This window comes from Candoia aspera, chromosome 15, assembly GCF_035149785.1.
Source record: "Candoia aspera isolate rCanAsp1 chromosome 15, rCanAsp1.hap2, whole genome shotgun sequence".
Classification (NCBI taxonomy): Eukaryota; Metazoa; Chordata; class Lepidosauria; order Squamata; family Boidae; genus Candoia; species Candoia aspera.
In genome coordinates this window covers 4,229,777-4,243,454 of record NC_086167.1, presented here as the reverse complement: position 1 = coordinate 4,243,454, position 13,678 = coordinate 4,229,777, and the positions used below count along the sequence as shown (strand labels likewise).

General features: G+C 38.0%; 2 protein-coding genes across 2 annotated transcripts in view; both read right to left on the bottom strand.

The window, feature by feature from the left end:
• MORC2 (MORC family CW-type zinc finger 2) overlaps positions 1-8,611 on the bottom strand; it is an 84,376-nt gene extending 75,765 nt beyond the window's left edge. Inside the window, exons 1-2 of the mRNA XM_063315279.1 lie at positions 8,191-8,611; positions 483-536 (exon numbers count right to left, since the gene is read on the bottom strand). Of these exons, the coding sequence (XP_063171349.1) occupies positions 483-536; positions 8,191-8,258 (122 nt within the window). The 5' untranslated portion in view covers positions 8,259-8,611. The remainder of the gene's footprint in view (positions 1-482; positions 537-8,190) is intronic.
• Positions 1-8,934, bottom strand: part of PES1 (pescadillo ribosomal biogenesis factor 1) — a 426,838-nt gene extending 417,904 nt beyond the window's left edge. The window contains exon 1 of the mRNA XM_063315273.1: positions 8,931-8,934. The gene's annotated coding sequence lies outside the window, so the exon portion shown is untranslated. The remainder of the gene's footprint in view (positions 1-8,930) is intronic.
• Positions 8,935-13,678: the final 4,744 nt, after the last annotated feature.

Here is a 13,678-nt window from a genome sequence, read left to right as displayed (position 1 = left end):
TGAATTGCAACTGCGATGGAAATAACATCAGCACAGCTGCTAAAAGGACACAAAGTTATACCATCACATGGGTATAGAGTCATTCCAGGAGTGGGTCAAATACCACATAAGGTGTCTTTGGATGTGTTATTTTCCATTTAATAAGCTGATGTAAAATAGCATTGAACAAAATTCAATAAAAGCATTATTTAATAAATATTTCCAGAATAGGGTATGTGGAAGTATTTTTAAAAGAAATCCCTAAATTCAAATTTCTTTATAAGTACAATTATTTTTTGAGGGAAATCGGTGATAAAATTTGAAATATAAATAAAATAAATAATTAATTAAACAAATTGAAAGCAAAAGCTAAACTGATAGATTAATCCAGTGCAATTTAAGCATCTCAAACTGTGTAAACTGACCAAATTGGGTAAACTAACTGAATAATGCAACTAAACCCCCCCCCCAAACCTAGGAAGTTATTGTCTTAAGTACATTACCTCGCATTATCTACAAGCTCAGCAAGGGCTCCAAACAAGAATTCATGTGTGGTTCTGCAATGTCAAACAGAGTCAGTAAAAACCCTTTGAATCTGGGAAGTAGCATACATATACATTACTGACCTATCTAATTTGTAACAGGTTCTTAGTGCAACCCAGAAAAGAAATGATTACATAAAATTGTCCCTCATAACAAAACAAATTTCTAAAACAAACTAGGATGGCAGCATATTCTATATTTACTTAAAAGAAGACAAGTCACTGGAGAAGCACAATTTCAGCAATTACAAAAAGCGTAATTAAAACTTGAATAACAAAACAAAGACTTTCTCCAAAAGGATTATGTGTAAACTATTAACCATTCAATTTTTAAAAAGCTAACATAATTGAAATAGTTACTGACATGTGATATATGTAGCATTAAGAGGTTTCTTTTCTATAAAAGTGGATTTCCTAATTTCATAGATCCGTTTGTAGGTAATTCTGCATCCTTTTGGTGATCCAAATGTCCAGAAATCCATGTTAACAACTACTCCTAATCCAGAAATCAAAAAACCTTAAATCTGCACTTGTAGCAACTCAATGCTAATTCATTAGGTAGAATCCCATCATTTTACTTTTCTTATCCTGTAATACAATAATCTCCAAAATAATACCCATATTAACCACTCCCTTCAAGAAAAATATGTGATTACATTATTTTAACCACCTTTACTGCTTCTGTATTTTTAAAAGACATACCACTTTGATAAGGCAATTTTATAAAACTGGAATACTAACTTGAATGTGAGTTCCACTCATGTGAGCCACTGAGTCACCCACCTAGTCTATGAAGTTTTCTAAAATGACACAGCCTTTGCAATGTGGCACCAACATGCCATTCAACAGATGATGTGACTCTTGAAAGAATCCTAATAGTCATATTGCCGTTCACAACAAAAGAGCAAGTTTCCCCAAAACACAAAGGATAGTTTAAAAAGGTTGAAAGGACAAATCTCTCCAGAATGTTTGTAGGTTATTCAAAAGTACAGTAAGTGAAATGAAATACTCCATAAAGGTGTTGCCAAGAGCAAATCAATGCTAGAATGGTTAACGAGCAAGGTCAGAGAAAGTATAAGACAATCTCCTGTGTTCTGTACTAACAACTAAAATGAGATACAGTAGTTATCAAACACCTGAAGGGGTATCATACAGAAGAGGGCCACAAACTGTTATCTGTTATCTGTCATTGTCAAGTAGAGGGCATATAATAATGGTCTTAAGTTAAAGGAAGGCAGGTTCTGTTAGAATGCTACGAAAAACATCCATAATAGCAAGAGACAACAGAATGAAGATAATGAACTACCCTTCACTGTATTGTTTGAGTCGTTACTGAACTGTCTCTCTAGGATGTTTTAATTTGGATATTTGCACTGAGCAAGAGGTTGGTTTCAAAGGCTTTTTCAAACTAGCAGTCTCATATCTGTCTTCCCTTTTGAGGACCTAAGACAGATCCTTCTTCCTGAGCTTGTTTTCCAAGAGAAGAATCAGATGGACTAACAGTAATAACAAGAATATTACAAGCTTGACTATTAAAAAACAGCAAACACTAACTTCCAAGACTAACCATATTAGGTTTCTTAAAGAACTCAAATATGAATGTACTGATTTCTAAGAAAAACATGCAAATTTCTCAAGGGCTGGAAAATAAAACCTCCAATATTTAGTAAGAATAAAGGGTGGGTTATAGACATTTTCACACCAATTTAATATCCATTCTATGGTATATGCACATAGAAGAAATATGAAGAGGAATCAGCAAGGCATCTGCTAAGCTTAAATGCTGTCACAGTAATCCTATAGATTTTTGAACAGGCCATAGAAATGACTTTTAGGCAGAGCTGCAAAATCAAATATGGATTATAAAGAGCTCCAAGAGGCTCACTCTCATTGGGCATGTAGAGCTTAAAATAAAAGATAAACATCGGGGAAAAATATGTATATCAATGGAAGAAAAAAAGATATGATTTACACATACATTATGCTGGTAGGAGACTGTTCAAGAAATAGAACTTGGACAAGTCAATGAATATATCTGTATCTGTATCATTCTGGCCACTACATCTAAAACAGAGTAGTGAAGAGCTGGAAAAGGTGGTTAGAACTCATGTAAGTAATGAAAGCAAGATATATATGAAATCATGCAAACCACAAATAGGATGTTATATTGGAACTCAGAGGAAGATTATCAGGATGAATAAATTGTGAATCTTGCCAAGACCAAATGTAAGGATAGCCACCAATTAAAAGGTAAAGTCTCCTTCAAGTTGAGCTTGACTGCTGATGACCTCACAATTCCTCCATCACTTACTTGCATAGAAAAATACACACCCACTTACAAACTCAAACATCTCTAACATCACAAGCATTCCATATATATTGGAAACACATACGCATACATGAATACTCTAAACCGAGGGGATATCACATATTCTTGACATTCCCTGCCCAAGATGGAACCACTTGCTAAGCATTCCATTTATCCTCACACATTTTATTTCCATCACATACCACTTACTGCATTCAGCAACCCATCCTTTCAACATGTATCAATGCAAAACATTCTATGGTTTAACCCTGATTCCAAAATATGCTTTCTCTAAATCCACAACAGTAAATTCTTACTTCCATAAATTTCTCATTAATTCTGTATTTTCAGTTCTCTGCATGTATTTATCAATTCCATTCCAGCAGGTCAGGCCACCTTCTCACATACATTGACCTCTTCAGGCTAACATGTCTTTGGTCAACTGATGTTTTCATGATGTGTTTTCAAGTAGACACAGAAGGTGTAGACTATCAGCCATAGTTGCACCGGTATTCACTGGTAACAATGAAAACAGTACCAATATATTTTGACACATTTGGCAATCACAGACCAACTCATACTGTTCTATGCTCATACTGTTCTATGCAAGCTAAGATCTCTAATCCAGAAGCTACCTGAACTTGCTACTGTTCACACTGCATCAACTAGGAGACACATGCACTGTTCAGACAGTTTGAAACTCCAGTATTGCTTCCTCTGCAGAAAAAAAATAGTTTTACATGCTCCATATGTAATATGGGAAAGTTTGAAGGTAGGTAAGACAATTCATATTATAAATTTTATACTTTTTCTGTAACTTAGATATCAGTGAAAACATAATTGAACCAAACAATGTAATTTGACTTTTGATATCATATACTAATTAGTAATTCTAAGTAAAAATAGGATATTTTTTACTGTAAAATGGTAACTTTGTGATCAACAGTAATGATCAATAGTTGGATCAAATCCGAAGAATCAAGATCCATTGGTAATTATGTACAGAAATCTTACTTCAGAAAGATATAAACTATTTTCCAATTTCCATTGGGTCTGAATTACTTATCATCTGGATGTTCTCAATTTTCTTCAAAGTTGCAATATTATTTTTATTGCAAAAGAATTGTGGTATAAAACATTTTTGCCAATTATTACTGAACTTTGTGGATAATTGTGGAATCTCCAGAAGGACCTACTGAAAATGGGTAGCATCTGAGAGAATCTGGGAAAGAGGGAACTGGAAGATGGACTTCCCAACATCTATCTTTCCACAACAAAACCAAGAGAAATCTCCAGATCAAAAGAAAACTAAACCAAAGATTCTGAACAGATTTTTCTACCAATCTACAGATAGTAATAGCCATTGAATCTTTAAAGTGGAAGAGGCAAGACAAAACCGGTAGGGAAGGATGTGAGAAAGATGGAGCTTTCCTCATCAATATGGTACATGAGTTTTCAAATCTGTTGTGCCCTAACTGTTGTGAGTTCCAGTTATTTAGCTTTATTAAAGAACTGTCTTATGTCCCCCCAAAAATTGTTCCTTCACAATTTTTTTTCTTCATAAATACCCATCTTAACAAAAATATCCACAAATATTTCGTTAAGTACAGTTACTAGTCAATATTCATAACTTGTCAATCTTTTTGTTAATAAATCAAAATATAACTTATTTACAAAGATAATTATAATATAGGGTTTCAGATGTATGCCTGCTACTTGTTAGAATGTTTAGAACAGAAGGACCTTCAACAAACTCCTATTACATTTCCAGACTAGCCAGAATATAGCATCCCGTTTCTCCAACTTGTTTTCTTTTTCCCAAATATCTATCAGTATTATGTTGTTGCTCAATATTCTCAAGCCTTATTAGGTCATCGGTGGATTTTTCTCTTTTTTTCCTTATTGTATATAGTCCAGTGCTCAGATAACAGATTCTATGTTTATTATGTTTTGACAATCCCAAGCATGTAAAATGCATCCTTCACCATGACATGGAGAAAGTTGTGTACAACTCCCAAGTTTAATTCATATATAAGATCTATTGTTGTGCTAAGTTAATGAAAATTTATTTTCTTTCAAAACTATTTCTGTATTTAACCTAAACAACCATTAACTTGCTAAATCATGGATAAAATTAGACACCAACAAGCAGCCTCTCTGCAGGGTTAATTATAACATATACAGTACTCAAGCCTCGTATAGTACAAGGCTTTGCTCATTTAATATATAAATATAGTATATACTTATAATACAGCCTAACATGTTTTATCAAAATTAATCAATCGTTTATTAAGGTTTCACTACTAACAAAACTTCCAGGTGGACTTTGGGAGAATCACTTCAGTGTAGTCTGTCATTCTGTGTTATTCTAAGAATAGAATTGGTAATGACGGAGCACAATCATGTATGTTGTCTTTTGAGAAAATTCATGATATACTCTAATATATCAATCTGATTATGTGTTCTCAGGTAGCTTTCCCTGCTTATTATCCTTTCTTCCCATTTAGGGTTTCTCAAGATACTCAGAACAATTGATCGTTCAGTTGTTCATGCTGAACAAATACTGAAAACAGTCAACCCTATTCACTTCCATTAAATTCAGCATCATCAATACAGGAAGTCCTTGCTTAATGACCAGAACTGTGATCAGAATTGTGGTTGCTAAACAGTCATTAAGCGAATTCGACCCAACCTTTTTTGCAGCGGTTAAGTGAATCACAGCAGATATTAAGCGAACCATGTGGTTAAGTGAATCGCATGGTTCCCCATTGATTTTGCTTGTCAGAAGCTGGCCAGGAAGGTTGAAAATGGCGATCATGTGACCATGGGACGCTGCAATGCTCATAAATGTGAACCAGTTGCCAAGTGCCCAAATCGTGATCACATGACGGGGGGACACTGTGACAGTCATGTGAGGACTGGCCACAAGTCGTCTTTTTCAGCACCATCGTTAAGTATGAATCACCACTAAACAAATGGTTAAGCAAGGACTATCTGTACAAGTTTGATGACTCTAAGCAGGCATCTCTGTACTTTCATTAAATTGAATATGTCAAATTATATCACTAATCTGCCCTTTCAGCTTCACATGCATTCATTAAATACCTACACAGCTGATTTGACAAGGAAGATTAGATTCATTTATTTTACTGTAATACTACAAAGCCTGTTTCAGCAGGTGACAACAGCAAGCAATATTGGCTATCTCAAAAAACTAGGCAAAGCTGGACCTGGTTAGTACTTGCATGGGAAACTACCAGGTTCTAAGCTAGATCGGGAAATAAAATACTAATGGTAAATGACCACATCGTCAAGAAAATTACACGGATGGACCAGGCGGTCACAAGTTGAACTCAATTTGAGAGTCTTTACCTTTTTACAAAGCCTACACATTCACATTTGTTCACATGCATTTCCTCTTGCTTCAATTTATCCTATACTTCCACAAGTAGCAAAATGTAAGCTAAAACACCATTCCTTAAAACCAAGTTATCTTACCCATTTATGAATAGTTAAATGTCTTATTAACTGAAATCACTGGATGTTTTAACAACTCCTTGCAAAATCATCAACCGCTGCACTTTGCTAAATTCTACAGAATAGCTATAATCTGAATGCTTAATCTTCAGTGTTCGTTCTGCAAGTCAAGTGAAACATACTAATCCAATTCCTCCTGTTTCTGAGTGTCAACACATTTTAGTCCTTAAACTGCTCAGGTACCATTCTGCAAGACTGAACGACTGTACAATTTCAGCAGTTTCTACGTTACGCTAACATCATAAAGTTTCAAATAGCCTATAAACTAATGAAGAAACCAGATCCTGATTTTAACATATGCCAATTCTGATTAGATTTCAAGGAACGAAGAGTATGAGTTATGAAGATTAAATGAAAAACATACAGTCTCATGTTGCTCCATGACCATGCGAACATCTCTTAGAAGAGAGAACAAGGCCATGAACTCATACATTATCGTAGCTTCCCAGATAGTAAGTTCCTTTTCTTCTTTAGCCAAAATCCATTAGTTAAAATTCAGGCCTTCTACTTAGCAGCTTTTGCCATGGAAAGTTCCACAGTATCTAATCTATGCATCAAAGATTCCAGAGCTTCCTATTATCAATCGTATTTTCACTGAAACAAAGGAACATTCTAGAAGCAAACCATTGTCATAATTAAAGTTCTAAGCAGACTTTCACCAATAGAATAGCAAGATGTAATAAACTTCACTTTTTAGTCATCATCTCTATCTTTCCTATCATGATTTTCATGCTTGCTGAGCTTATTACTGGCCTATTTACTAACAGCCATTTCTCCTTTAAGCAAGAGGAATCCCTCAAAACTGTAACTAAAGGAATTCACGCTTCACTTTCTTATGCATCACAAATGCACATCCTAAATGGTTTTCTTCGTACAACCATTTTGTTGTATATTGTTTCTTGCCACATTCTGTAGTTTCTGTTATCGTCAAATAAATTGTGGAAACAGTTTTTGTCACACCTTGACATCTATTGTCATTAAGTAAAATGCATTATTTCTTGACATGTATTTAGAAACTTGCAAGCGGCGTATCTTCTTGCAGTAACAAGTAATCTGACTAAAAACAAGATGTAGAAATACAGGTTTCCGCAGCATGTTACAGTTAAGAACTTATAGCCATTTACCAATCAAGTCTATCTCAATTAGCAGCAGTTAAGATTTCTCTGCAAGTCAGTGCTCTTCACTCTTACTGCTATTTGTGTTGTGGACTAAAATCTTCAATCCTCTATTTAACTTCAGCTTTAAAATAGGGTACTAAATTAGTAATCCATGTTTTCTCATTCTAATGCAATGAAAATACCTACTTGTTATTTAAAATCTGTTTCTTGGTTGATCAGTGATTATGTGCTTGCATAATACTGAATCTCTTTGCAGAATTATCTACACTTTTTTGCTATCAAGTAAAAACTTTATAGCTATATCGTTTATTGGAGCACGTTCTTCCCTTCAGTTCTTCCGAGATTGCATCAGATTTGTTTCTCAATTCCACATCCTGTTTCATTATTGCATCACCTTCTTTAAATCTTTTTTTTTTCCCTTGTTACTTGAGCCAAACACACCTAAGGGTCCAAAAAGATTCCTCAAGATCCAGAGTATCCTAGGCTGGGGGCAACTTCAACAAGCTGAATCGCGCCAGACATTCCGAGAAGGGTTGCATTTCATTCGTTTGATCATTGCCCACGACGATGATTAGCTTCTACCCAATGAATTCATTACTTCCTTTTTTTCTGGATTAGTAGCAGCTATTGCCAAGGTCCAAAGCAGCAGAAAAGAAATCTCTTAATGCTACATGGAAACCCACAGCCTTCTTCCCGTCCTACTCACGAGTTGGTATGCAGATATTCGAACGTGAGCTGGGCGCGCTGCAGGCTGCTGTAGTTGGCGAAGGCCATGATCGCGACGAGTTCCCTCCTCCCGCCAAGACCCTTCCTCTGCGAAAAACGGGAACGCGCTTCCCCTCCCGCCTCTTCTCTCCTCTCAGGAGCTCCCTTTGCCCATCCCAAGGCTTGCGCCTTCCGGACCACAGCAGTCTTCCCCGCGCATCGGTTCTCCCAGTTCTCGTTACCCCCCTCCCCGACCGTTATCTCCGCAGAGCTGTAGAGGCAGTTTCATAGGCAACAGCAGCACGGCCCTTCGCTGTCCAACCCGCCCCCCGCCTCAATTCTTCCACCGCCGATGATCCCGTCGGCTCGCCCTCTCTCTCTCCTTCTCACGCTCAGGAAAATGGCCGCCTCGGGTCGTCTTCTGTCCCCCCTCCCAGACCCTCGACGCCGCCCGTCTACTTCTGCCTCACACCCACGAAGCTTCTCTTTCCCTCACACAAAGCGCTGAGGAGAAGAGGAGGCGGAGAACCCCAGGCGGCGCCCTTCGCCGGCGATTGGGCGAGGGCCGTCAGGTGGCCAACAGACCATGGTGCCGCAGCCGAGCGAGGGGCGCCGTCTCTGCTCCGCGAGACGCGGCCGGGGGGGAGAGGCTCCTTTACCCTCTCTTTCCCCTCCCCCCGCCCCTTATTTATGAGTAAGGCGCGACCGTTTAGAGGAGGGGGGAGGGTGGGCCTGGCGCACGCGCGTGGGGAGCTCGCTCTCGCTTCCCCATCCCGCCGCTCGCCGAGGGGAGAGTGGCGGTTGCAACGGCGGTTTGTCGTTGTGACGTCCGAAATGTCAGGCGGGAGGGCAGGCACGCGGGCGCCCCTCCCCCCGCCGCCTCGCCAACGGTCGCCGCCTTCCCCTGCCTGAGGCGCGGGCGCGCGCTCGGCTCGTTGGCGGCACCTCCGCGGCTGAAGAAGAAGGAGCCATTTTCCTCAGAAAGCGCGGCGTTTCCACCCGAAGATGGCGGCGGGGTGCTCTTTCGATGGGCGCGCGCCGCTTCCTCGCCGGCTGGCTCCTACCTTGTCCTTTCCCGTGATTTTTCAAAAATTAATTTAGTCTTAGCTGGCTGTACTCTTTTGTGCAAATGATCATCCTGTCGAAGTCTTCCTGGCTTGATGTAAATGTGTATTTGTTTCTAGGTGTATTTGGCATCGGTCAACCCCCACCCCCCCATAGCTTTTCCCTGAGTGTTGTCAAGGGTGGAAGAGCAGAGTTCTCTCGTGTGATTTAAGTGGCTTCAATTACCGCAGTTTTCCTCCGCAGTTCTCTCCCTCTCCGAGTTCCCCCTGAGGGGATAAATTCAGAGTGTGAGGAAAGGTCAGGGTGTTGCGACTGCTCTGAAGAGAATAGCGGTTGTTTTGATCTTAAAGCAGTCTTTGCATTACTATGAACTAATTTTGGGCTGTTCTGTGATAGTAGAGCAATACTGTATGTATAGTGTGTGTCGAGGAAATTTAACACACAACTATTAATATTATGAAAAAATACTGTCACTTGTTTGTTCTTTCTTACCATCTGCATTTGTTGGATCACGCAATCAGCGAAATGTGTAGGGAATTGCACAAATCGTACTATAGCGAAACCTCATTTTAACCTGCTGATTGGGAGAGGGCTATTGATTACTCAGGAATGTCTGCTAAATTAGAGATTATCATGAAAATTTAAGTTGCTTATGTTATTTCAATGCAAATGTTGGAAATTGCATTGTTGCACATTGTAGTGGCATTTGTTATGCAATGACAAATCACAGTGGAAATTCCGTCCACTGCATGCAGTCTGTTGCATTCAGGCTCTAGTAATTCTTAAACTGGGTTTTTCAAATACTTTAAGTGAACAATGTTGATTATGTTTATTTTAAGGGGAAAAAAAAACCTTACAGAAAAACAAATCACAACTGATGTCATTCTATTAATGAATCTGTTCAAGAATTTTATTTTTCCATATACTATAAAAGAAATACTCCTATTTGTGCATAAGTTGTTGCTTCCATTCCATTTTTAAATCAGACAATTTTGATAACTTAGAAATAATTACTGTCAAGAACGAGGTGAGTTTTAAATAAACCATGCTTGATGAAGACACCAGGAAGAGAGTATTAAAATATCAAATCAGAGTGTTAAAACTGTAACAGGCCTTTAAATTAACAATTATTGTTCATATCTTGCTTTATTGAAATCATTGTTAAAACCTTGGATATAAGAATGATGAAAGTTTAATACTTAATGCTGCCACACAACTGTACATAGACTCAGAAGTAAGTATGGAAATGTTTTTGTTCATTAGAGCTGAAAAAGTTTGCAAGTTACTGGATACAGTCATGATTTGCAAGCACTTTCAGGAAGTTTCTAATGTGTACAGTATTTGAAAGCCTTTTTAGTAATATACCTGTTTTGATTTTTATGAAGCAACCTAAAAATGCACATTTCAGAAGAATGAAAGAATGAATAAATCTGTTCAATCAAAGCTTTGCAATAAAGTTTATTTTGGATATTGAACTCTGATGTTGGTTATCGTGCAGCTTGAAATACTATTAGGACAGGCATTCTGAATCAGGATTTAACATCTCGGCAAGCCCAGCTGAAGCTTTTGGGTCCTGTCCTACTCATACTCAGCTTGTGCACATAGTTTTGAGGTTTCATTAATGTGCATTTTTTCTCTCTTAAGTTTCGTTATTCAACCTGAGAAGCTAGTGAAAATTTTAACCAAAAGTCTGGGATTTATTTTGAAGTGCACGCAGGTAAACAATATAACGTAGTTCTGGTACAGCTCAATTATGGTGGTTGATTGGTGGTTTCTGGATCTGAAAAGTAATGTATTCCTATCTGTTGTAAATGGAGTTGACTTAAAATAGTGGGTTAGTAGTTTTTAAGGGATCTGTTTTTGAAAGGGCAACAGTGAAAGAATTCATAAATGTTATTTACTTTCTTGCCAACTGGAACTTTTCCTATAATAGTCTTGGAATTTTTTATTATGCTGTGGTAGTATACAATATTCCACTTGGAGACAGCTTTGAAGAATCAATTTAAAATGTAGTAGCAGTCTTCTGTTTGAATTTAGCAGGACAGATGATAACTCTATTAGTTTTCTGCCACATACACAAGCTGCTGATGTCCATTTCCAAAATGGTAAGAACAATAGAGGGCAAATTAGAAAAGAAACCTCAAGGTTAATAGGGTTGGTGGCCTATTTTCCTTGTTTGTGAAGATGAATGAATAAAAAATGAAAAATAGTACTTCTTAAAAATACAGGTTTATAAACGTGTTACAGGAAATGCAAAAGTTGATTCTTCTGACTAAATCATTTATGTAACTGCTTCTTATCAGCATGTGTAGAACTTGAGAGATGTACCCTGAAAAGATGAATTAAATAAAGACAAAAGGAAGAAATACAGATTTACTTGAAAAAGGAGTTTCATTTTCCTGAGTATGTCCTGGTTTCAAGTTTATATGAGATTTCTTAAAATATCATTGGAACGGCAAGAAACATTAACAGAAAAATGTATAAATATCAAAGGTAATTAAAGAAATTACAACTCAAATACCTTCCTGAAAAGAAAGGTTTTCTCCATTTTCTGAAAAACCTTTAGGAATAGATCAAGACAAACCTTTCTTTGGAGGGAGTTCCAAAGTCTGTGTAACAGTACTCTTTCGATACCAGCGGATAACAATGGTCTTTATCTAATGGCCTGCTCCTAAACCACACAAAACTTTATTCATTGGCAGTCTTGGTACCACATTAGAAACCACTGCAGCTGTACAAACAAGGGACTTGTGTGCTTCCTGGGTGTGGCAATTTGTAATGACCTGACTTCCATATTTTAGATGACTTAAATTTCTGAAGATTCTTCAAGGAATCCCTGTTCAAGTATTGTATTTGAAGTTTGTGTAACCATAGTCAAAGTTGATGTTAAAACTGACACCCCTCACTAGGGCAAAAGATCTCCTGGTTACTATCAGAATGCATGTATCTAGGTTTAAGATCAGTTCCAGGAAAAAAAATCCAACTTTCTAATGTGCATTTTCAAGAGTAGTTTATGCCAAACATAAGCTGACCTTCAACTTCAGGGAGAGCTCTATTGTCTTGTCTGGATTACAATTCAGTTTTTCCCCACATCAAATCTTTCCACTTTGAAAATAATTTAGAGCCTCAACGGTGTTCTTCAAACGATATGAAAAGAAGATGCAGAATTGAATGCCATTGATTGATGGTAACCCCTTCACAAAATAACCTCAGGGATTGCATATAGGTATTAAAATAGCCAGGGGTTCAGTGTGGAGCCTTCCAATATACTGTAAGCCAGCAATCAAGCCACTGAGCTGAAGTCTTTCATCTGAAATGGATCTCCAGAGAAGACTGCAGTTGCATCAATCCTTTGTCCCAAATTTCTATTCCATCAAGCCAGTCCAAGAGTCAATTATCAAAAAATGATTGAGATACTCTGATACTTCTGCCTGGTTTCTTTCTGTGGGGAATATCTACACTGCCCTGTTGTACTTCCTTGCCAACCTTTATGGAAAAATAGTAGCAAACCTTAACATCAGAAATGGCACTATGAAAAAGCCAGTATGAAAATGTTTTGACTGAAGTCAGTCAGTCATCCTCAAGATCGCTATAGTCTGCCAAGAAAACGTCACGAAAACGACATCCCCACAAAGGGTCAGACATGACTTGGTGCTTGCACAGTTGACCTTTCACTCAATGGATTGCCAGTTTGGTGTAGTGGTTAAGACACTGAGCTAGAAACTGGGAGACCATGAGTTCTAGTCCCTCCTTAGACACAAAGCCAGCAGGGTGATGTTGAGTGAGTTGTACCCTCTCAGCCCTAGGAAGCAGGCAAACCACTTCTGAAAAAATTGCCAAGAAAACTGCAGGGACTTGTCCAGGCAGTTGCCAGGAGTCAACAATTACTTCAAGGCGCGCACAGAGAGAGGAAAGGATTGCAAAGACCAATTCTAACTTGTATGCCTGCCTTAGTACATTTGATGAAGTGTACTGTAGCTCTAAAAATGCCATGAGACTAATCATTTTTACTACAGCTGTGGGAGCAAGTTTATTTGCCAGTCTTTTACTAGTTATATTGTAATTTCTCCATTTGATTGTTGTAAACTGCTGAGGGTCATTGGGAATCAGGTGGTATACAAATTTAATTCATCTAATTTAATACAGACTACTTGGAAAGGAATACTTTTCGAACCCCAAGATGCGACAAGGTACAAATTTTCAGTATTTGTGACTTGGCTGTCAAGGGGCTGTTCTTTGTTTTTGTGGAAATGTTTTGTTACGTTCAATTAATTCTAATGTCATTGGCCATAATTATAACACGTAACATATATAACGTATATGGGACGCGGTGGCGCTGCAGGTTAAACCGCTGAACTGTCGATCGGAAGGTCGGCGGTTCGAAACCGCGCGGCGGGGTGAGCTCCCGTTGCTAGTCCCAGCTC